General features: G+C 59.1%; 4 protein-coding genes across 6 annotated transcripts; all 4 read right to left on the minus strand.

Annotated features, from left to right (window-relative positions):
• Positions 1-83: 83 nt before the first annotated feature.
• On the minus strand, positions 84-2,585 carry LOC133271931 (probable G-protein coupled receptor). Its single transcript, XM_061458445.1, is given in 1 exon segment — positions 84-2,585. A coding segment is annotated over 1 exon segment (1,230 nt). The 5' UTR covers positions 2,299-2,585; the 3' UTR covers positions 84-1,068.
• Positions 2,586-9,818: 7,233 nt separating this feature from the next.
• LOC133271907 (maestro heat-like repeat-containing protein family member 7) lies at positions 9,819-13,518 on the minus strand. Of its 2 annotated transcripts, XM_061458415.1 has the most exons (8): positions 13,294-13,518; positions 12,948-13,085; positions 12,174-12,353; positions 11,640-11,795; positions 11,062-11,163; positions 10,626-10,728; positions 10,329-10,379; positions 10,008-10,087 (listed from the first exon to the last, which is right to left on the minus strand). In XM_061458415.1, the coding sequence occupies exons 1-8, from the start codon at positions 13,402-13,404 to the stop codon at positions 10,080-10,082; spliced, it is 849 nt and encodes a 282-aa protein (XP_061314399.1). In that variant the 5' UTR covers positions 13,405-13,518; the 3' UTR covers positions 10,008-10,079. The 2 variants fall into 2 exon arrangements, with proteins under 2 accessions (XP_061314398.1, XP_061314399.1); XM_061458414.1 differs by lacking the exon at positions 10,329-10,379 and having other exon boundaries at positions 9,819-10,086.
• Positions 13,519-13,530: 12 nt separating this feature from the next.
• Positions 13,531-15,092, minus strand: LOC133271817 (maestro heat-like repeat-containing protein family member 9). The gene is made up of 5 exons (XM_061458208.1): positions 14,754-15,092; positions 14,397-14,551; positions 14,123-14,270; positions 13,824-14,002; positions 13,531-13,735 (listed from the first exon to the last, which is right to left on the minus strand). The coding sequence occupies exons 1-5, from the start codon at positions 15,090-15,092 to the stop codon at positions 13,531-13,533; spliced, it is 1,026 nt and encodes a 341-aa protein (XP_061314192.1).
• Positions 14,925-21,085, minus strand: LOC133271906 (uncharacterized). 2 transcript variants are annotated; one of them, XM_061458413.1, is made up of 9 exons: positions 21,011-21,085; positions 18,216-18,319; positions 17,790-17,875; positions 17,510-17,632; positions 17,107-17,186; positions 16,745-16,859; positions 16,533-16,619; positions 15,956-16,060; positions 14,925-15,718 (listed from the first exon to the last, which is right to left on the minus strand). In XM_061458413.1, the coding sequence occupies exons 2-9, from the start codon at positions 18,316-18,318 to the stop codon at positions 15,407-15,409; spliced, it is 1,011 nt and encodes a 336-aa protein (XP_061314397.1). In that variant the 5' UTR covers position 18,319; positions 21,011-21,085; the 3' UTR covers positions 14,925-15,406. The 2 variants fall into 2 exon arrangements, with proteins under 2 accessions (XP_061314397.1, XP_061314396.1); XM_061458412.1 differs by lacking the exon at positions 21,011-21,085 and adding an exon at positions 18,659-19,278.
• Between the last annotated feature and the right edge of the window lie 538 nt (positions 21,086-21,623).

Here is a 21,623-nt window from a genome sequence, read left to right on the forward strand (position 1 = left end):
GCCAGGGGGATGCCCCTGACTCGCAGCCCCAGCCTCTCTGGGAGTCTTCCCGGAGCCCCATGCGACAGTTTGAGAGGCCATGGGGCAGTTCTCTTCCAGCCCACCAGTTATTACTGGGGCAGGGGCATCTCCAACCAGCACCATTCCTGGGCCCTTTGTAGTGGGCTGGGAGTGATGCCTCCAGCATTCCCCAACAGTGTCCAATCCCCTTTCTTGTGCTGGGGACCCCATGGGAGGGTCCCCAGAAGCAATGAGACTGGAAGGGGAAAGCAGCTCCTGGTCCTCTTCCACTGCTGTTGCCTAGGGGAGCCCCACATGGCCCCACCATCACCCTGTGCCACCACGTCCACCACTGGCCAGCAGCCCAGTTTGGCTGGCATGTGGCACCACTGGCTGGGCTTCAGTGGGGCAGCTGTGTCCATAAACACACTGGCCCCGGCTGCCCAGCATTCCCCATGGAGGCCATAGTTACAGACATCACATGCTGCCATGCCAGCAGGATAAACACAGACATGGCCAGAGCCAGCCCCAAGGGTGCTGTCCCACTGGTAAGTGCCATCAGTGACAGGAGCTCCTTTACCCAGAAGTTAGTTTTGGGTTAAGCAGCCAGGGAGGGAAGGCTCCATGACAGCTGTCCAGGCTCAGTGGGGATTACTGGTGTTAGTGGTGTTAGTTGGTCCATTGCTCCTGGGTAGGGTACAAGGGACATCTGCTCTTCCCCGCTGGCCACAAGTGGTCCCAGCAAGGTGATGGAGATGGAGGTGCCCTCTCATCTGCCTCTGCACAGGAGCCCCTTGGCACCCTGTGTCTTGAGAAGGGTCCATGCAACTAGCCTGTGCTGGTGGAGCCAGAGTCAATCCCAGCCTGTGGAAGGGAGATGAGGCTTCCCCAGATCTTCCTTCTCCTGAATGGAGAAACCGTCTTCTACCATAAGCTCAGAGAAGAGGCAAAACCTGAACAAGGACCCCTCCAAATCTGAGAAGCTGGATCAAAGCAGGTCCAGTGGGTCCCTGGCAGGTTCCCTGCCCATCCTCCTGCCCAGCACAATGGGACAGGGCCTCCTGCTTCTCAGCTGCTCTCTTCAGGAACTTGACCTGGGATGGGGAAGTTCACCTTGGTCTGGTCCAGCCTGTCCCTGGGGCTGGGGCTGATGCAGCTGGCATGGGTCTCCAGTGTGCAAGTTGCTCTCTGGAGAAACTGCAAGAAGTTTTCCTGGACAGAAGCCTCGGAGATGGAAAGACAGAGCTCCTGGCCCAGCGGCTGGTTGAAGCAGCTGCGCCGGAGCCGGGCCAGCTCCTCCCGGATCTGGCGGTTCAGCAACCCGTAGAAGAAGGGATTGATGGCAAAGGAGGAGTAGGCAATCCATGTGACCACCATCTCCCCGTGCCCTGCAGCCTCCGTGCCAGCAGCCACAGAGGAGTGCAGGTGGAAAGCAAAAAAGGGCAGCCAGCAGCACAAGAACTGTCCCACAATGAGGACCAAGGTGAGGATGGCCTTGTTGCTTCCCAAAAAGCGCTCTGGCGCCAGTCTGGGCACCGGCAGGTTCCTGGTGATGATGATGGCCACTAGGCTGGCGATGGAGTCAGATCGGTGTCTTGGTGCAACCGCCTGTGCCGGCACAGGCGCGTGCTGCTGGGATGCCATCCGGGCCACACGGTAGACACTGCTATAGACAGCGAAGATGATGATGGTGGGCAGAACAAAGCAGGCAATGCTGAAGATGATCAGGAAAGCCTTCTTGTGGGCCCCAGGGCTCCAGTAAACTGTGCAGCGACTGGCACTGGTGGCCCCGTTGCCTTGAGGCCAGCCTACTATTGCCAAGACAGTGACGAGAACAGACTTGACCCAAATGATGATCACTCCTGCCACTGCCAGCCTGATGGTCATCTTGACCTCATACCTCATGGGGTGGACGATGTAGTAGTACCGCTCCACGCTGATGATGGCAATGGTGAGGATGGAGGCACTGATGAATCAGACATTCAGGAATATCAAGCCCTGGCACTCGGCAATGCTGTAGACTACCCTGCTGAAGCAGGAGGAGCTGGAGATGATTCCCACAGGCATGAGGAAAATGGCCGAGAGGAGGTCAACCATGCAGAGGTGGCCAACAAAGATGAACTTCCTGAGAAGCGGGGTTTTGAGAATGACAACCATCACCACAGTGTTGGCCACCAGGGCAGTGAGTGTGAGCAGGACCATGCAGAGGAGGCCCACCACCTGCTGGGCAATGGACTGCTCAGGGACAGGAAGCAGCTTTAGGCTGTCCGTGGTGTTCAGCCCCGTTTGGCTTGCCATCCCCACTGAGGGCTACGCCAGCAGCTCTGGTGCCTGGGCATCAAGGGCTCATTTCTGGCATCCATTAAAGAGAAACCCCACCACAACCATGGCCACCATCTTCTCCTTGCCTGTTGAGGGGAGGGGTAGGGTGTAAAGGAGAGCCAAAATGAATGAGAGCCACAGAGAAACCTGGAGATGACCTGAACCCCTCCAAGATGCTGGAGCAGGGAGAAGTGCCAGGCGAGGTCGTGGCACCCTGCTTACTGCTGGGCTGGCATCTGAGCTGTCCCAGCCTGGCCACAGATGGCACTGCCAGGACCTGCATGTACCCGTGCCAGGCTGTGCCATCCCCCTGCACCAACCGCACCAGCACCCCTTGAAGAGGGACAGCACAAACCCGCCTGCCCCATCATTGCTCCTTGCTCCCTCCAAGGGGCACTCTGGGGCTAGGGAGAGGACCCAGCTCACCTCTGTTCCTGTGGAGGTGGGTGGTCTCCTCCTCTCCCAGGGTGCAGCTCCCACAGAAGAATGGGACCACTGGCTCTGTGTGAGGCCACGCTCCCCTTTCCCACACTGTCACCCGCTCCTCACACTGTTTGCCTGCATCCCGCCAGCTGCGGATGGCACCAGCTGTCACTCCCGGCACTGCTTGCACTGTGGCAGTCCCACAGGCAGCTGCTGGCTCCTAGCAGCCAGAGGGGCTCAGCAAGGGGGGACCAGGGACACGAACAGGCCCCGGAGGGTTGGTGCGTCAGCCGTGCCGCCACAGGCTGCTCACCTGCCCTCTCTGGAAGTCACTGTCTGTCACAAGGATGTCCACCATGTGGGCAGCCGTGCCGATGCTGTAGACCCCTGGATTTGTCAAGGTCTTCACGGCCATGAGGATGATATCTGACCTCTCAGAGGGCTGGAGGTACTTTGTAAACATCTGCGGGATGAAGGAGAGGGAGGACTTGTCACCTAGAGCATCCTGGCTGTGCAGCGAGCGCGGGACGCAGAGCCAGGCCGTGCTGGGAGGAGACCAGTGGTGGGGCTCAGGGTCCTGCGGGGAAGCCGAGCTCGCTGGGGCCTTTGCCTGGCCCCTGCTCAGGAACAGCATGAGCCCCGTCACCCCCATGCACCGGGTGTCCCTTCAGTCACACTGAGCCCCAGCCAGGAGCCAAAGGCACTTCTCACCGAGAACATCTGTCTTGTGTCTGTGGTTTTCAACAGCTCCCAGGTGTGCGCCTGTTGCCAGCTCTGCTGGCACTGCTGCTGCCTTCTCTTTAGCAGACAAGGGTACCTGCCTGGGGAGCAGCAAAAACAGAGCGCTCAGAGAGAGGGTGCAAAGCTGGAGGTGCAGCTGAGAGCACTGGGCTGAAGAGTCACCGGCAAAGAGAGGCCAGAGGCCTGGACCCACACAGGGCCAGAAAGCCCAGGGAAGGCCAAGGGCTAGTGCAAGTGTGGGCGAGGGGAAACGGCTCTTTTGGCTGTGGGCGGGCAGGTTGGATCTGGCTTTCTGTTGCCAAGAAGAGTGGCCCCTGGCTGCCCATGCCCGGGGGAACCCAGCCCCACACAGCTTCTCTTACTTATGTGCCACAGGGTGAAGCAGTACATCTTAAAGAGAGCTTCTGCAGCCTCATGGCAGGTGCCCGTGTTCTTGCAGGTGCAGCAGAGCGTGAGGTGCCCCACCAGCCTCCCCATCACCACAGTCTTGCAGCACTGACGTTGCAGCTCTGGGACTCTCATAGAGCAGGAGCAGAACTGGAAGAAGATGGGCACAAGGTCACCTGGGCACAAGGAGAGCCTCAGCCGCTCCCTGAGCAGCCCAAAGCAGGGCAGGGATGCTGGCCCCATGCTGCTGCCTGTGCCCTAGGAAAGAGCAGGGCCGGGGGGGGGGGGGGGGGGGGGCAGAGCCCCTGCTCATGTGCTCCTGCAGAGCGGGTGCTGCTGGGGCTCACGGACACAGGGCTGGGGCACTGGGGCTGCCCCAGACCGGGAGCTCGGTACCTGTGGCAGGGGGTAGGTGCTGAAGTAGCTGGCCAGCCGGGCAATCCGTGCCACGGCCCTCTCCTGCACCACGGCCACCCCCGAACTGATGAAGGGCAGCAGGAGCTGGAAGGAGAAAGGCTGTTGGTGTGCCAGAAGGTGGGGTGGCACAGCGCAGCACCCCGGCGGTGCCTGACACGGGGCACGTGTCCTCCTTGCCCCTCGCAGCAATGGGCTGTGGCCAGGCGGGTCCCATCCCACTGCTGCTGCTGCCGCCCTGCTGCTCAGAAGAGGTCCCTCCCTCTGCCCGCTGCCCCTGAAGACCCGGAGGCTTTGGGGTGACCCCTCCCTGGGGACCTGTGCTGGGGCTCTGGGGTACGGCCCGTGAAGCCGCAGGGGGAGAGCGCCAGGGCTGGGCTCCCCTTTCCAGACAGGCAGCTGCGCCTGAGCTAGCATTCCTCTGGCTCTGAGTTCTTGCATGTTTTCATTCAAAATAGTGATATAGCGTTGGATAGTCGTATCTTCCAGTTTGGGGTGACTTACTGGTAGCCCTTGAGTGTAGGGCATTCCATATAGCATCTCAAAAGGTGAGATTCCAGTTGCCGAATCTGGCATAGTTCTAATTCCTCATGTATTAACCCTTGTGTATTTATCAAACCCCTTTCTTCCCATATTTTTCTCCCCCACGACCTTTATTCCAGCTCCCCCGCTTCGGACTGTTCCGCCGCGGGATCTCCCCGCGCTCAGTGCAGGGGCCCGCTTTCCCCCCCCCGGCAGCTGCGCCCGTTAGTATGCTCCGCTCCACGCCCTCCGCCGTGACGGCGGCCAAGCGCAGCTCCCCCCCGCTGGAGCCGTCCCGGGCCGCGGCCAGCACCAGCGCTTCGGGGGGAAGCGGCCAGACCCCGGAACAGCCCCAACAGCCTCAAAGAGCCCCAAACCAGCCCAAAATACACCCGAATCACCCAAATACACTCTGAAATCTGGAACTAGCCGATAGCTCCCATCTGATTTCCTGACCAGTAAAAGCGGAGTGTTATGCGGTGACATACAGGGTTCTAAGGTTCCTTTCTGTACTAATTCTTCAATTATTGGTTTCAATCCTTTCCTTCCTTCCAAGGAGATCAAGTATTTTCTGACCCTAATGGGCTCTTTTGGGGTTATTTCCACTTCCAACGGTTCAATATCTAATTTTCTTATTTCTCCCTTATTATACCAGACTTTTAAATTAATCTGTTAATCCTTTTCTGTTAATTGATACAAGTTTACAGCAATCGCTCCCTTTTCCACCTCTATTCCTAACTTTGTAATTAAATCTCATCCTAATAGGTTATTCTCTGCCTCCTCCACTAGCAGAAAATCTCCTATACAAATTTTCTTTTCAGATTCTATTTCTACGTTTTTGATAACAGGGACCCTAAAGGGTTCCTCTTTTTTACCTACTACTAAGGTGGTACCTTTACTTATCTCAGATTTTTGTATAATGCATTTGAAGAAGCAAGCTAAGATACACGTGGAGCATCATACAGCAAGAAATATCAAAACCCACTAAGATTTAACTTTTTTCCATACAAATGCAAGAAGTACAAGTACAGGACACGACACGGAAGCAAGATTACTAGCTCAAAGTGGGTAGACAAAGAGTTCTTACTGACAAGTTGTAAAGCATAGGCAGGCATTACTTCTTCCTTTTTTTTTTTTTTTTTTTGTCTGTTTCCTGTCTCAATTCCCAGATCCTGAAACCTTGGGTATTGATCTTGGCTGTTCTCGTTTCCGGCACTGGGCTCACCAGGTAGCCTCTGCTGCACCCCAGACACACCGGGAACTTCTGGGGACAGTCTCTTCTACCTTTTGGTTTCCCGGGCTTTTTGGGCTTCAGCCAATCCTGTTGTCTTCATTTCCCGGGCTTCTCGGGTTTCAGCCAAGCCTGTTGTCTTCTTTTCCCGGGCTTCTCCACCTGTAGCTGGGGTCTTGTCTCCGGGTGAAGAAATACTGTGTCTGTAACAAGTCTGACCGCCATCTTAGCCCCCGTAAGTTCCACTCGTGATGGGGTTTGTTCAGCGCACAGATTTCACAACGTTCTGTAACAGGACATATCTCTAAGTTACCTACCCCCCCCAACAAGCATATTCATGCAGTTTAAACAATGAACAAAACATTTCTATGCACAATATTGTGGTTGACCCAGGGGAATTACTCCCTTGTTTCTTCTTCCTCCTCACTGTGGTATTGACAGGGACACTTATCATACCCTTTGTGATGCAGAGAGTTGACCAGTGTACAGGGGGGTTGTACAGGGGGGTTGTACAAGGGGGTTAGAGAAATTTGCTTGCTTAAACAAAAGTATTGTCTGTTGTAAATGCCTGCTAAGCAGAACAAAGGCACCTGGTCCTATTGATAAGGAAAAGCAGACACTTGGTCCTATTGATAAGCAGCTATTGATAAGGAAATGCAGACACTTGATCCTATTGATAAGCAGCTATTGATAAGGAAAAGCAGAGGCCTGAATCTGCTGATAAGGGGGAGAAGCAGATGGTTTATGGCTGGGACACCGACCAAACCCTAAGGCCATATGTGAAGACTGAAAGGTGAAAAGTGCAAGAAGAGGAAGACTCAGTTACTTCATCTTGAAGACCCCTACCCACAGGAGGAAGACTCAGTTACTTCATCTTGAGACCCCTGCCCATGACCAGAGGGGGCACTGCGCAGGTGCAGAGGACCTTCTGGCTTATTATAATACGAAGCGGGGATAGGACATGAATATGTATAGGCGTGTTGTGCAACCTCATGAATATATATAACTTTAGAGAATAAATGTAGAGGGAAACAACACTGAGGTACACATGACTTTGAGGAATTATCCCCGTGCGTCTCAGCGCTGAATAAAAGCAAACCTACTTCACAACTTGAACGAGTTGTGGAGTCAATCCGCGCATCACTAGAAATCGGCGGTGGTTAATTCTGGGTGCTGGGTTCTCAGAGGGAACGGGAGCGCAGGAACAGTGACAAATCGGAAGATGGATACCATTCTGATGGCGACTATGGAGAGCACGACTACAGGAACGACATTAACGATGAGAAAGAAAGCAAAACTATCATGTTACGTGGCCTCCCCATTACGGTTACAGAGAACGATGTAAGTAAGCAGAAGGGGGCTTTGCTGTTCATGCACCGGCTTTGCGTCAGTCGGGCTGTGGTAGTGCTGCTGCCATTTTGTGCAAAGCTGCATCATAGCGCCCCCCTCCAGTGTGCTGGTCCTGCCATTTTGAATCCTAACAGGGTTTAAACTGCCTCTGTTAAGTAACAGAGGTCAGATGAATGTTAACCAGCTTCTTTCGCACGGAGCAGTCTGAATAGTCTTTTTTCATGCGTGCTTGGATGCGTTCCGTAAGAGGGGATTTTAAACTACCTGCCTTTACTGCTTTTACTGGAGGAGAGGCAGGTTTTTTTCTTCTTCCCCCCCCCTACTACTTGCCCACCTCCTTCCCCTGGTTGATAAGGTGTTGACTCCCGCGTACAATGAGGCAGCCCAGTTAGATGTTACACAGAACATTTTGGAACAGTTTTTGCTTCTAAGATATTCATATTGTAGGTCTATAGTTGTGCAAATAACTGTAGCGTAATTTATGACAAAGTTCAATTATGGATTCATCTTTAAACTAGGAGCTAGCATCTTGGAACTACAAGTGTTCTTTTAAGTCACTGTTACTTTGGTACTTCCAGTTGTGTACATATTTTTCAGCTTCTCCTACCTTTTTTCATTAAAAAAAAGCTACTCGCACTGAAGATGTCCGTTCCAGCCAGCTTAAACAGGCAGCTTTAGATCGGTTTTGAGTCTGCTGAGCAGCCCTGTTGTATGTAATGTAGTTTGAACTCTCTTAAGAGCTGCTGAAAAAGCTTTTGGTTTCTGCTGTGACGTTAAAAGATCTGTTAGTGTTTCTTTTTCCTACAGCAGTTTATGTAGCCTGTGACACAGCTTAAGCATCTTTCTTACAGCTGAAGAACTGATGTCTCTAGCTTCCTTGATGAACTAGCTTTTCTCATATCAGTGCCCCCCCCTTTTTTTTCTTTTACCTTTACAAATTCTTTTGCTGCGTGACTCCATTTTGCTCAGGGACCTACAGGAAGGTCTGCAGGTCTCCTGCCCCCAAGCACGGGGATGCTTTGGAGCATCCGTGGTGCACTTAAGTAATGCAGACAGCAGTGGCCCTTCCCTTGCACCCCATGGACCCAGACACATGTTTACAGGGCACACATAAGGATGGATGAGATCCTCCATGCCCAAATTGGGGAGCACATCTTACTTGTCTTCTGTAGCCCTAATGTCCTAGCGATGGGCATTATCTACATGCCTTGCTACGGTGAGGAGGGCACCTCCAGGCCTGTGCGCGTGAGCTCAGTGCCGGGGAAGGTCATGGAGCAGATGATCCTAAGGGAGATCACACAGCACAAGCGGGAAAACGGGAGGATCAGGCACAGACAGCATGGGCTGACGAAGGGCAGGTCCTGCTTGACCAACCTGATCTCCTCCTATGACAAGGTGACCCGCCGGATTGATGAGGCAAAGGCTCTAGGCATTGTCCCTTTGTAGTTTAATGAAGCATTTGACAGTGTCTCCTCCCACAGTGTTCTCCTGGGGGCACTGGCTGCTCATGGCCTGGGTAGGGGTGCTCTTCACTTGGGTTGGAAACTGGCTGGATGGGCGAGCCCAAAGAGTGGTGGTAACCGGTGTTGCATCCAGTTGGTGAGCGGTCACTCGCGGTGTCCCTCAGGGCTCAGTGTTTGGGCCAGTGTTGTTTAATATCTTCGCTGATGATCTGGATGAGGGGATCGAGGGCACCCTCAGTCAGTTTGCTGATGACACGAGGTTGGGTGGGAGTGTTGATCTGCTGGAAAAGAGGAGGGCTCTGCAGAGGGAGCTGGCCAGCTGGATAAATGGCTGTGGCCAGTGGTGTGAGGTTCAACAAGGCAAAGTACCGGGTCCTGCATTTGGGTCACAGCAACCCCATGGAACGCTCCAGGCCTGGGGAAGAGTGGCTGGAAAGCTACTCATGGAAAAGGACCTGGGGGTGCTAACTGGTGGAGCTGAACAAGCTTCTGTCAGCAATAGCGTGGCCAGCAGGGCCAGGCCAGTCACTGTCCCCCCCGTACTGGGAACTGGTAAGGCTGCACCTCAAATCCTGCATTCAGTTCTGGGCCCCTCACTACTGTACCTCCAGCACATTGAGGTGCTGGAGCGGGCCCAAAGAAGGGTGGCAAAGCTGGTGAAGGGCCTGGAGCAAAGTGTAAAACAGCAGAGGGAGCTTGGTGGGGCTTTAGTCCAGAGAAGAGAAGGCTCAGGGGGGACCTTCTCTCTCTCTACGACTGCCTGAAAGGAGGCTGGAGGGAGGTGGGGGGGCTCTTCCCCTCTTAAAAGTTTAAACCCATTGCCCCTTGTCCTATCGCTGCAGTCCCTGATGAAGAGTCAGGGACTTGGATGCCCTTGTAGGCCCCCTCAGACGCTAGAAGGCTGCTCCGAGGTCTCGACGTAGCCTTCTCTTCTCCACCTTCAACTGTCTCAGCCTGTCTTTGCATGGGGGGTGCTCCAGCCAGCCTGTTGCTGTGCCTGGGCTTGCCGTGCCCCAGGTGTAGGACCTTGCGCTTTGCTTTATTGAACTTCACCAGGTTTTCGCAAGTCTCTGCTGGGGGCCGAGCGCCGCCTCCTCCATGCCCTCGGCAGCAATGAGCGCAGCCACTGTAGGCTAAGCCTTGAACTCCTCCTTCTTTCTTCCAGCATGAGGACGGTCTGAGTCGCCAAGGAGGAAACCAGGGGGCTGGCGTCTTTTCTTGGGCCTTCAAGGACTGTGGGGACAAAGCAGGAGAGGTGAGGTGACAGCCCTGCGTCCCCTCCAGGCAGGGCACCTTTACACCCCATGGTGCCCAGGGCCGGGAGGGAGGCAGGTGGCTTACCTGGAGGCTGCTGGTCAGGAACACCCCCTCCACAAACACGCTCTCCCCATAGACACGCTGGCAGCAGAGCCCCCTTCGCCTGGGACAGTTCTGTGCCAGAGTCCTTCCTCCTCCCCACTGCCCTCACTCACCCTGTTTGATGTACTCCGTCGTCCTGCGCCCATCCACGTACTGGCCGATGAGCCCTAGGGGGATGCAGTGTGTTGAGGAACCCGCTGCCTGTCGAGGACCCTAGCAGCCAGCCCCCCTGGCCACACAGCTCCCTAGGGAGGGCTGACCCTGGGGTACTGTGTCGAGGAGGGGATGAGCCACCTGCCAGCCCAACGTGTGCAAGCAGGAGTGGCTGAGAGGGGACCAAGGGATGCTCCACAGGTCCTGCGCTGGGATGCAGGGACCCTGTCAGAGGGAGGGACGTGGGGCTCATGGCTCACCGATGAACCTGACAGCGTCCTGCCTCAGGGTCTCCTGTGGGCTCTGCAGGTAGACCTCACTCTGGTACAGAAAGTCCTTGGTCTTCCTCCTCTTCCTCTCCAGCTGGAGAGAGAAGGGTGCAGGGTTGGCGCAGAGCTGCCCCCAGGTTGGGCTGTTCCCCCATCCAGGACCACCCTTCTTCCCCCCAGCAGGACGTTCCCAGCTCTCCACCGTGTGGCCTTTGCATTCAGATGGAGCACAGGGCTCGCCACTGATGCTGGGGTGCCACTCTGGTGGCAGGGTCCCCCTTGGGACCCTGGGGGTGAGGACAGCCTGGAACAGAGCCTGCTCCAGGAAGGTGCATAGAGGTGCGGGACACAGCCCTGTGTCCTCCTTGCTGGGCATGGGGCAGGGCTCTCCCGGTGCGGATCCCAGCAGCGCTGGGGCTCTGCTTACCAGGCACTCGCTGATCTCCCATGGTTCCGCAGTCAGAGCCAGCTCTGTCAGCTCCTGCCACTTCAAGAACCAGCCAGCGAAGTAGAGGGCTTCCTGGGCGGCCTGGGAAGGAGAAGAGCTGCCACCACCAGCCCTGGAGGCACAGCACCCTGTGTCCACCCTCTTAGCAGGGCTGGGAGCCCGTCCCGGTCCCTGCAGGGAAGACGCGTGAGTTGGGCTGTGGTGCTGCCACCAGGCTCAGCACCACAGGAGAAGATAAGGCCAGCCACCCTCTCTACCTGGGAGCCCCTTGGGGCCACAGGCTTTTGGCCTTGGTGGCCCCAGGCTGCTGTGGAGCAATAGCCTTGTCTCTGGGGCCGCAGGGCCCCATGCCCCAGGGCAGGGACTGTGCGGAGGGAGGTGGGTGGGAAAGGGACCCACCACCCTCATCATCCAGGAGGCGAAAGGCAGCAGTGGGTGAGGGGGGGGGTTGGCTGGTCCTAGGGCCTCAGCAAGCTAGACCTCATGGTGACACACATTTGAAGGCTCCAGTGTCACCAGCGCCCTGCCCAAAGGACCCATCTGGTTGGGAATCCCACCTTGGCCACATTCTCCTTCTGGTCGTGCAGGTGAAAGACCAGCGGCAGCAGACTCTCCCACACCTCCTTCTTCATCTTCTCCTTTTCAGCATCCGTCCCAAGCCCCATCACGTATTGGAATAAGCAGATGGAGAGCTCCCTCACGGTGTCTGACTCCTGCGGGAGAAGGACCTCAGCCCCAAGCCCATGGCGAGCAGGGAGCTGACGTGGAGATGGATGTTCCCAAAACAGCCTCCTCCAAAAGGGAGCGAGCTGCAGCATGCAGAACGTCTGCCCAGCGGGGCTGGGGGACACAGCAGGAGACCCCGGACGGGTTCGGAGATGCTGCCAGGGCCGGCTGAGGCTCAGCAGCCCTGCTGCCATCCTGCCACCACCAACTCCTGCAGCAGGGAGGCCAAGCCAGGCTTAGTCCATGCGGGGAGGGGGTGTGGGACAGCACAGAGCTGCGGAGGGCAGCGATAGGGCAGTGGGGCATGGGAGGTGTGAATGGAGGTGCCTGCGGTGCAGGGGCACAAGTCTCTCCCCCAGCCTTACGTTGTCAAAGAGCAACCGGAGCTTGGGAGCGATGGCAAGGGCGCTGAGGCTGAGTGTGTTCTCATCCAGCAGCGGGAGTAAGTTGTTGAGCACCAGCATGGCCAGGGAGATGTCACCACTGTCACGAGTATCCTCCAGGCACGCCACGATGTTTGGCATCAGGGTGAGGATTTTCTCTGCCTGTGTGGGACATGCCACCTCGTTTTTGTAACGCAGTGACCGACGGCAGGAGCGAAAAACCTCTCTGCAAACACCGGCCTCCCCGCTGGCTCCTCGGCAGGCAGCACAGGTTATGAGGGCGAGCATGAGCCAAGCAAACTGGGCTCGCTGGCATGGCCAGGGGAAGAGCAGGGCACAGAGGGGAAGGACAGAGAGCGCGGGCTCCTCGCCATCCCCTCGGCTGCCCCTTCTCCAGCAGAGCTCCTGGGCAGGCTGGTGGGTGCCTGGCACTGCCTGGAAAGCTGTCAGAGGTGCCGCAGGCCCTGCTGCGAGTGCTGCATTTCACCCCAGGGCTCAGCACCTCACAGCCCGGCTTTGCAGCCCCCATGCTCAAGCTGGTGGCTGTCTTTCCATCACCCCTGTCGGGATGTGCCAGCAATGGTAGCCCCTTCCCCATGGCACTACTGCCTCTCTTCCTTCAGGGCACAGCCATGGGGCGCTGGACTGGGCAGGCACAGAGCAGGTACTTCTCCCGATGCCCAGAAATGATGAAGGCACTGTTAACCCAGCAGCACCACTGTGCCCTGTGCCGCTGCCCCAGTGACCCCTGCGCACCGTGTCGGGCCTCTCGGAGAGCCCGTAGAGACTCTTGAGCACCAGTCTTGACATCCCCCTGCACTGGCTCTGCAGGTACATGGGGAAGATGTCCACGGCATAGTCCAGAGTATCACTGATGGCTCTGCACTTCAGCATCTGAAACGCACAGGAGGAGCTGGTGAGGTGCGGTGCTGGCTCCAACCATCAGCTCAAGGCAAGGATGCTGGGCCAAGAGCAAGCTCAGACGGAGGTGGCAGGGACTGCAGAGAACCCCCATGACCCACAGCACACTGCACTGTTTGGTTGCCTGCTTCTCCACGGTACCAGCCAAAGCCCACCCGCCACCCCAGCTCCCAGGGCTCACCTCGGTGAACATGACCATGGCGACCATCTCCCACATGGCGTCCTCCACAGTAAGGAGATTCACCAGCTCGTCAAACAGCGTGCAGTGCAGGCTTCTCGGGGTCTTCATCATCTCCCTGGCAGGGGGAAGGAGGCACTGTCAGCCCTGAGCCGGGCAGGCTCATCTCCCTTGGGTCTGCAGCAGCCTGGACAGCACCAGTCTGCAGCACTTTCTCTGAGCAGCGGGGCCCCCTCGCCGTCAGCCCCAAGGGAGTGGGTGCTGCGGGGTGCGCGGTGCCCGAGGAGCGGGGAGAAGGGGCTCTCGCCTGGCCACGATGCGCACTCCCTCGAGGTGGTGCTCGACATGGAGCAGCTTGGCCCAGCCACCCTGCTCCTCGATGACCAGCTCCCTGATCTGAAAGCCCATGGTGCGGAGCAACACTCTCATGGACTGCACTGCTGACCTGCGCAAGGAGAGATGCTCAGCTGCCACCGGGACCCCTGGCTTAATTCTGGGTGGCCAGCAGGGACGAGAGGAGAGGGATGGAGCACCTGATGGGAGTGAGCTGATCCTGCTGGTACTCCTTCCAGCAAATGAGTATTTCCTTTTGCTTCAGCTCTGTCGTGAATGACACTTGGAACAGCAGTGCAAGGAAAAGCTTAGGGAAAACCTCCTCCACCTCCTTTGGGCAGAGGGACTGCTCGAGGATTTTGTGTATCGTCCTGCATGCCTGCAGAAGACACCCAGAAACTGAGACGTCCTCTCATCCCTGGGGAGGTCAGGGCTTGGGTGGGCAGGGATAGAGGAGGGGGAGCCCCGGGAGACAGCAAGGCCTCATCGAGCAACTCACGGCCAGGGACAGCATGCGCGGGTTGTCCATGGTGGTGGCGGAGACCTTGCGCAGCGACTGATTCATCATTGTCCTGAGCAGCTCCTCCAGCACCTTCCTTGCAGCTTTGGGCTTAGAGAGCATCGTCTTCCACATGGCCATGGCGCCACTGCAGGGACACGGGGCTCTGTCAGCGAGGACACCCTGGAGGATGGGCAGGCTGAAGGCCCTCAGGAGGGTCTTGGGGCCCCCGTCCCAGGGGCAGAGGAGCGCCAAAGGCTGCTGGGCCCCATACCTGCTGCACGTTGGCGAGCACTGCAGCATGCTGGCCACCACCTCTCCGGGGTTTTTTTGTGTCAGCATCAGCAGGGCCGTCTTCAGGCTGTTGCCGGCTATTTCTGTGCTGACGGAGGGCAGGTTTCTGTAAATGGCCCACGTGATGTTCAGCACCTGCAAGGGACGCATGGGTGGCAGCGGGGAGTGGCATCAGCAGGGTGAGCGTGGCTGTTTCCCCGCGCCACCTGGGTGCTGCTGCCATTCCCAGTGTGATATGCCAGCTTGAGATAGTGTCAGTGCTGGCCAGGCACAGAGCCGGGACACGAACAGGCCCCGGAGGGTTGGTGCGTCAGCCGTGCCGCCACAGGCTGCTCACCTGCCCTCTCTGGAAGTCACTGTCTGTCACAAGGATGTCCACCATGTGGGCAGCCGTGCCGATGCTGTAGACCCCTGGATTTGTCAAGGTCTTCACGGCCATGAGGATGATATCTGACCTCTCAGAGGGCTGGAGGTACTTTGTAAACATCTGTGGGATGAAGGAGAGGGAGGACTTGTCACCTAGAGCATCCTGGCTGTGCAGCGAGCGCGGGACGCAGAGCCAGGCCGTGCTGGGAGGAGACCAGTGGTGGGGCTCAGGGTCCTGCGGGGAAGCCGAGCTCGCTGGGGCCTTTGCCTGGCCCCTGCTCAGGAACAGCATGAGCCCCGTCACCCCCATGCACCGGGTGTCCCTTCAGTCACACTGAGCCCCAGCCAGGAGCCAAAGGCACTTCTCACCGAGAACATCTGTCTTGTGTCTGTGGTTTTCAACAGCTCCCAGGTGTGCGCCTGTTGCCAGCTCTGCTGGCACTGCTGCTGCCTTCTCTTTAGCAGACAAGGGTACCTGCCTGGGGAGCAGCAAAAACAGAGCGCTCAGAGAGAGGGTGCAAAGCTGGAGGTGCAGCTGAGAGCACTGGGCTGAAGAGTCACCGGCAAAGAGAGGCCAGAGGCCTGGACCCACACAGGGCCAGAAAGCCCAGGGAAGGCCAAGGGCTAGTGCAAGTGTGGGCGAGGGGAAACGGCTCTTTTGGCTGTGGGCGGGCAGGTTGGATCTGGCTTTCTGTTGCCAAGAAGAGTGGCCCCTGGCTGCCCATGCCCAGGGGAACCCAGCCCCACACAGCTTCTCTTACTTATGTGCCACAGGGTGAAGCAGTACATCTTAAAGAGAGCTTCTGCAGCCTCATGGCAGGTGCCCGTGTTCTTGCAGGTGCAGCAGAGCGTGAGGTGCCCCACCAGCCTCCCCATCACCACAGTCTTGCAGCACTGACGTTGCAGCTCTGGGACTCTCATAGAGCAGGAGCAGAACTGGAAGAAGATGGGCACAAGGTCACCTGGGCACAAGGAGAGCCTCAGCCGCTCCCTGAGCAGCCCAAAGCAGGGCAGGGATGCTGGCCCCATGCTGCTGCCTGTGCCCTAGGAAAGAGCAGGGCCGGGGGGGGGGGGCAGAGCCCCTGCTCATGTGCTCCTGCAGAGCGGGTGCTGCTGGGGCTCACGGACACAGGGCTGGGGCACTGGGGCTGCCCCAGACCGGGAGCTCGGTACCTGTGGCAGGGGGTAGGTGCTGAAGTAGCTGGCCAGCCGGGCAATCCGTGCCACGGCCCTCTCCTGCACCACGGCCACCCCCGAACTGATGAAGGGCAGCAGGAGCTGGAAGGAGAAAGGCTGTTGGTGTGCCAGAAGGTGGGGTGGCACAGCGCAGCACCCCGGCGGTGCCTGACACGGGGCACGTGTCCTCCTTGCCCCTCGCAGCAATGGGCTGTGGCCAGGCGGGTCCCATCCCACTGCTGCTGCTGCCGCCCTGCTGCTCAGAAGAGGTCCCTCCCTCTGCCCGCTGCCCCTGAAGACCCGGAGGCTTTGGGGTGACCCCTCCCTGGGGACCTGTGCTGGGGCTCTGGGGTTTGGCCTGTGAAGCCGCAGGGGGAGAGCGCCAGGGCTGGGCTCCCCTTTCCAGACAGGCAGCTGCGCCTGGAGGGTTGTGCAGTACAGGCAGTGGGTGAGGACCTGGGTGCGCTGGGGCAGGAGAAGGGGCTCTGGCAGCAGCCGGGAGGCAAGGGCTGTTGGGGGGGGGATGCTCAAACCAGAGGTCACTGCCCAGGGGGACCCTGTGCCAAGGCCAGACCTTGAAGATGTTCTGCAGCTCCTGGATGCCAAGGGTGCTGGCACTGCACACCAGCACCTGTAACATGCTGTCCATCGCTGACAGGGTCTGCAAGGGAGCGGGGTCTCGAGGGCAGCCCTGGCAGCCTGGGGGAGCAGCGCAGCCGTGGCCCTGCTCTGACCAGGAAGGGGCCTCGGGACAGGGAACTCCCTGTGGCTCACACCATGGCATACCTTGCAGTAGAGCCAAGCCTCGGGTCCCTGGCTGCCCTGCGGAGGCAGGTGGAAGATGCTGCAGAAGCAGGCTTTCAGGAGGCTGTTCTTCTCCTGCAGAAGGAGCCCCGCTCTGCTGCAGGGACATGGAAGAGCTCTTTGGAGGAGGCAGACCCAGGGACTGGAGAGCTGGGCTGATCCCCACATTACAGGGGCCATGTGAACCCCTGCTGACCCTGACATTGGCCTCTGGGGGGAAATCCCTGTGCCACCCCCTGCCCTGCTGTCTTCCCCCCTCTCAGTCCCAGCTCCCTGGGTGTCCCCGGGACAGGGCTGATGGGGCATTGGGCGCCGGGGATGCCGAGCTGGGGCTGGGCAGGTACCTCATGGCAGCGATGGTCAGCATGACTTGCTGCCGCACCGTGGTGTCCAGGCGATCAACGGGCTCCTCTTGCAGCAGCACCTGAGGGGCACAGCAGTGTGGATGGGTCAGGACAGGGCAGCTCCTTCTTCCAGCAATAGCCCGCGGGGCTGTCAGAGCCCATCCTGGCACCCCCAACCATTAGCAGTGGTCCCAGCCGCGTAGCAGGAAGGGCTGCGCCCGTCACAGAGCACAGCCTGGCCAAGGGAGCTGCAGCCGGGCCATGCAGGTGGCTCTGGAGCATCGCCAAGGATGTAGCCCCAGAGCGGCGCTCGCTCCACTCGCACTCCCTGCCTGGCTGAGCCCTCTCCTGCCCCAGGGCTGTGCCATTGACCCTGCCTCAGCCTGACCAGCCATCCCCTCACCTCGAGGGTCTCAGCCAGCTCAGGCTGGAAGAGCAGCAGCGTGCCCCACAGGAAGGAGTGCATGCTGCTGGTGGTGCAGATGGTGCAGACGGACTCCAGAAACCTCAGCTTCTGGTCTTCTTGCTGCCAGCCGGGGAGGTGACAGATGGACAGACATCGTCAGGCGGGAGAGACAGATGGGGGGTCCGTAAGACCCCTCAGCACCTTCTGAGTATGGGACGGAGGCAGAAAGACCGTGCAGGAGACACAGGCACAGCCGCATGGAAGTGGTCGTGGATACCTTTGGTCTGCTCCTGATGGACGCCTCGATGGTGTCCAGGCTGTTCTTTTCCTCGCTGGACACGTCCGCAGTTGAGATGCATGAACCTGGCCAAGAGAGAGCAGGCAGGACTGGAGGGCAGGCAGTACACGAGCCCTCTGCCCAGCTTCAGGGATGTCCCCAGTCCTGGCTCTAGGCTGGGACAACGGTGCCACCCGTGCACCCCAGGGGCGAGGATGCGATGCGGGAGGGCAGCATGGGAAGGAGGCCCAGTGTGCCCCAAGGAGGGACACCCGGCACCAGGGGAAGAGGGAGCTCCTGGCCCAGAGATGCTGTGGTGAGGCTGTTCCCTGGGCTCTGCACTGCGGGGCCGATGCCTGGCTGGGGACTGCAAGCGTGGGACGGGGCAGGGTGGGCAGCCCCTGCCCGCAGCACCCGCGCACTCACCTGTACGCATCTCATTGCACTTCAGCCCGGAGCTGGGAGCCGGGCCAGCTTCGTCCTCCTCCACCCAGGCCAGCCTGGGTTTGCTGGGGGGTCTCGCCTCCATCCTGAGGGAGGGAGGGAGGGAGGAAAGGGGTGAAGGGGACCCCCCACCACCAGAGTGCTTGTGGGGCTCCTTGCTCCCACCATGTCCCTGAGACACTGTGCAGGCAGGGCTGGTTGACAGAGTTCCCCGATGTCATCCCCGCTCAAGCTCCTGATCCCCCCCTCCACAGCACCCCTCCTGTGACCCCAGAGCCCCACGGAGCCCTCCTTGCCCCCGGGTGGTGGGACTGATTCCTCCTTCCTCCTCCTCCCGGCACAGGGTTGGGGTTCATCTGAGCCGGAGTACCCCATTGTCACAACCCCACTGTCCCCTCGCTCCTGGGCACTGGGGCCGCCCCCACCTGCAGCTGGGCTGGGGCGCAGGCCGTGGCCCTCAGGCACTCGAAGACTCTTCCCTCTTCCACAGGAGGCCCTGGACACGGCGCAGGGTCTCCCCTCGTATGAAGGCTGCTGAGCACGCAGGGATGCTGGGTGCACACCATGCACTCGGCCACTGCTGCAGCCGCACTGACCTGGAGATGCTGAGGTCCCCCTAATATAGCCGATCCCCTGGTTACGGTTGCCAGGGCTGTCAATAATGGGTCAATTATGAGTCAGTGATGGCCCCTGCCAGGGATCCCTACCCACCTCACCCCCTGAAACACGGCCCGGTTGGCAGAGCCCTGGGCAGCAGGAGCGGGCTGGAGCAGGAGGGAGCGGGAAGGGGTGGCAAGGAGCGGGTTGGAGTGGGCAGCCTCCTGCTGTGGGGCTGGGGAAGGCCAGCGCTGCCTCCTCTGCCCCTAGGACCCCCGGTGGGTCAGTAGGACACTCCATGGCCGTGAGCTTGTCACCAAAATCCGGGAAATAAACTCTCTAACCAGAATGAAAGGTTAGAAACCCGACGTTACTTTGTTAGGGTACCGGGTGCATGGGGAGTCACTCTGCCTAACACACACACCGAGAAGGGACAGTTTACAGCTTAGACGTCGTTACGTATGTACTCATTGTGATGCGTGAAATCCCACCCGATTCTCCTTACTGATGCACGTGGTAATTTGGGCAGATAAGGCCATGGCGCAGGCGCTGTGCATTTGAGGAGTGGTCTCTGGGGGTTGTAGTGCTCGTTTGGGGAGAAATCCCCTGACTCATTTTACACTTTTATGGAAATCCCTTAGTCAAGGGTGTTGGAATGCGTGTTTAGTCTTTCAAACCAACTACATGTTCTTGTTTGCTCCAATTTACGACCCTGAGAGGCTCCTCGAGGTGTTTTCTTTTGCAGCCATGTACCTGTTTCTTAGCAAAAGGAGGAACCTACGCTGTGGTGGGAGAAGACATCTGGTCCTCCTGTTGCAGCCTTCCTTACCCGCAGAACTGTAGCCTCCAGAGGCAGTGAAACACCAGTTTAAGCATCCTCGTCGCCCTGTCTGTGCCTAAGTCTCTGTATCCAGCGAGACCCCAATTTCATGTGGTGCCAGTGGCGGTGAGCTCCGCCCGGCGACATGACACCGGCCACCGCGCGTGCCGCAACCGGTGGCGAGCGGAGCGGGAGTAGAGGGGGGTCGGTGATGGGCAGAGGCGGGGCAGGGAGGGAGGCGGTCCTGAAGGCGGTGGCGGGTCAGTGACGGGCCCGGCATTGAGGGGACGGGTGACGGGTCAGTGACTGGTCAGTGGTGGGTCAATGGCGGATAAGAGCTGGATCGGTGATGGGGTGGGGGCAGTGATCAGCTGGGTGATGCCGTTCAGGTTTGTGCACCTCGTGTGGGTGCAGTGTGGATCGCAGTGATGGGGGGTGCAGTCTGGGTGCCGTGGCAGGGGGCTGCTGGCAGTAGGCCATGTCCGGCAGCGTGGCTGCCGCGCTTCCCACTGAGCAGCCTGGGGAGACTGAGGCACACGTGGCTGGACGGGCACCGGGCGAGTACGGGAGAGCTCCCTGCAGTGCGCTGCCGGTGAGGCGGGCAGCCGGGTGCACGCGTTGGTGTGCCAGAAGGTGGGGTGGCACAGCACAGCAGCCCGGCGGTGCCTGACACGGGGCACGTGTCCTCCTTGCCCCTCGCAGCAATGGGCTGTGGCCAGGCGGGTCCCCACATCCCACTGCTGCTGCTGCCGCCCTGCTGCTCAGAAGAGGTCCCTCCCGCTGCCCGCTGCCCCTGAGGACCCCGAGGCTTTGGGGTGACCCCTCCCTGGGGACCTGTGCTGGGGCTCTGGGGTTTGGCCCGTGAAGCCGCAGGGGGAGAGCGCCAGGGCTGGGCTCCCCTTTCCAGACAGGCAGCTGCGCCTGGAGGGTTGTGCAGTACAGGCAGTGGGTGAGGACCTGGGTGCGCTGGGGCAGGAGAAGGGGCTCTGGCAGCAGCCAGGAGGCAAGGGCTGTTGGGGGGGGGGGAATGCTCAAGCCAGAGGTCACTGCCCAGGGGGACCCTGTGCCAAGGCCAGACCTTGAAGATGTTCTGCAGTTCCTGGATGCCGAGGGTGCTGGCACTGCACACCAGCACCTGTAACATGCTGTCCATCGCTGACAGGGTCTGCAAGGGAGCGGGGTCTCGAGGGCAGCCCTGGCAGCCTGGGGGAGCAGCGCAGCCGTGGCCCTGCTCTGACCAGGAAAGGGCCTCGGGACAGGGAACTCCCTGTGGCTCACACCATGGCATACCTTGCAGTAGAGCCAAGCCTGCCCATGCCTGCACTGTCCCCTCGCTCCTGGGCACTGGGGCCACCCCCACCTGCGGCTGGGCCGGGGCACAGCCCGTGGCCCTCAGGCACTCCAAGGCTCTTCCCTCTTCCACAGGAGGCCCAGGGTCTCCCCTCGTATGAATGCTGCTGCGCGCGCAGGGATGCCGGGTGCACACCATGCACTCGGCCACTGCTGCAGCCGCACTGACCTGGGGGTGCTGGGGTCCCCCTAACATAGCCGATCCCCTGGTTACGGTTGCAGTGACACACCGCAGGTTACGACCAGGGAACCCAGGAACCCTGGGTTTCACCAGGCCCCATCGCGGGCCCAGTCTCGGCCCGCCAAATCACACGGTAGCACCTCTGCTTATGGAGAAAGGCTGTGAGCGGTGGGGTTGTTTGGCGTGGAGCAGGCTGTAGGCAGAGCTTATTGGAGGATTTTAATACCGAAAGAGGGCGTGTGAGATGTGGACACCTTTTACCGGGCCTGCAATGACAGGAGCAGTGGTTTCAAACCGAAAGAAGGTGGGTTTAAATTACACGTAGGGATGAAACATCGTGTGATGAGGGTGGCGAGACACTGGACTGAGTTGCACACAGAGGCAGTGGATGCCTTGTCCGGGGCAGTGCAGGCTGGGGCTCCGAGTAAAGAACTAAGTGACG

The sequence above is a fragment of the Pezoporus flaviventris genome, unplaced genomic scaffold (genome assembly GCF_033815535.1).
Source record: "Pezoporus flaviventris isolate CSIRO_AGI_PZ_B2104156 unplaced genomic scaffold, CSIRO_AGI_Pfla_v1 ptg000026l, whole genome shotgun sequence".
Classification (NCBI taxonomy): domain Eukaryota; kingdom Metazoa; phylum Chordata; class Aves; order Psittaciformes; family Psittacidae; genus Pezoporus; species Pezoporus flaviventris.

What these genes read in the sequence shown, in the direction of transcription:
- LOC133271907 (XM_061458414.1), bottom strand. Translation starts at nt 13,404, where the DNA reads ATGATGAAGACCCCGAGAAGCCTGCACTGCACGCTGTTTGACGAGCTG. An exon ending in CCATGGTCATGTTCACCGAG is followed by an intron (nt 13,086 to 13,293) that starts GTGAGCCCTGGG and finishes TGTGCGTTTCAG; the next exon opens with ATGCTGAAGTGCAGAGCCAT. An exon ending in TCTCCGAGAGGCCCGACACG is followed by an intron (nt 12,354 to 12,947) that starts GTGCGCAGGGGT and finishes TGTCCCACACAG; the next exon opens with GCAGAGAAAATCCTCACCCT.
- LOC133271906 (XM_061458413.1), bottom strand. Translation starts at nt 18,318, where the DNA reads ATGGAGGCGAGACCCCCCAGCAAACCCAGGCTGGCCTGGGTGGAGGAG. An exon ending in GTGCAATGAGATGCGTACAG is followed by an intron (nt 17,876 to 18,215) that starts GTGAGTGCGCGG and finishes TCTCTTGGCCAG; the next exon opens with GTTCATGCATCTCAACTGCG. An exon ending in GCACCTACCCCCTGCCACAG is followed by an intron (nt 15,719 to 15,955) that starts GTACCGAGCTCC and finishes ATCTTCTTCCAG; the next exon opens with TTCTGCTCCTGCTCTATGAG.
- LOC133271817 (XM_061458208.1), bottom strand. Translation starts at nt 15,092, where the DNA reads ATGGGGGTGACGGGGCTCATGCTGTTCCTGAGCAGGGGCCAGGCAAAG. An exon ending in GTGACTTCCAGAGAGGGCAG is followed by an intron (nt 14,552 to 14,753) that starts GTGAGCAGCCTG and finishes CGTCCCTTGCAG; the next exon opens with GTGCTGAACATCACGTGGGC. An exon ending in CGCGCATGCTGTCCCTGGCC is followed by an intron (nt 14,003 to 14,122) that starts GTGAGTTGCTCG and finishes TGTCTTCTGCAG; the next exon opens with GCATGCAGGACGATACACAA.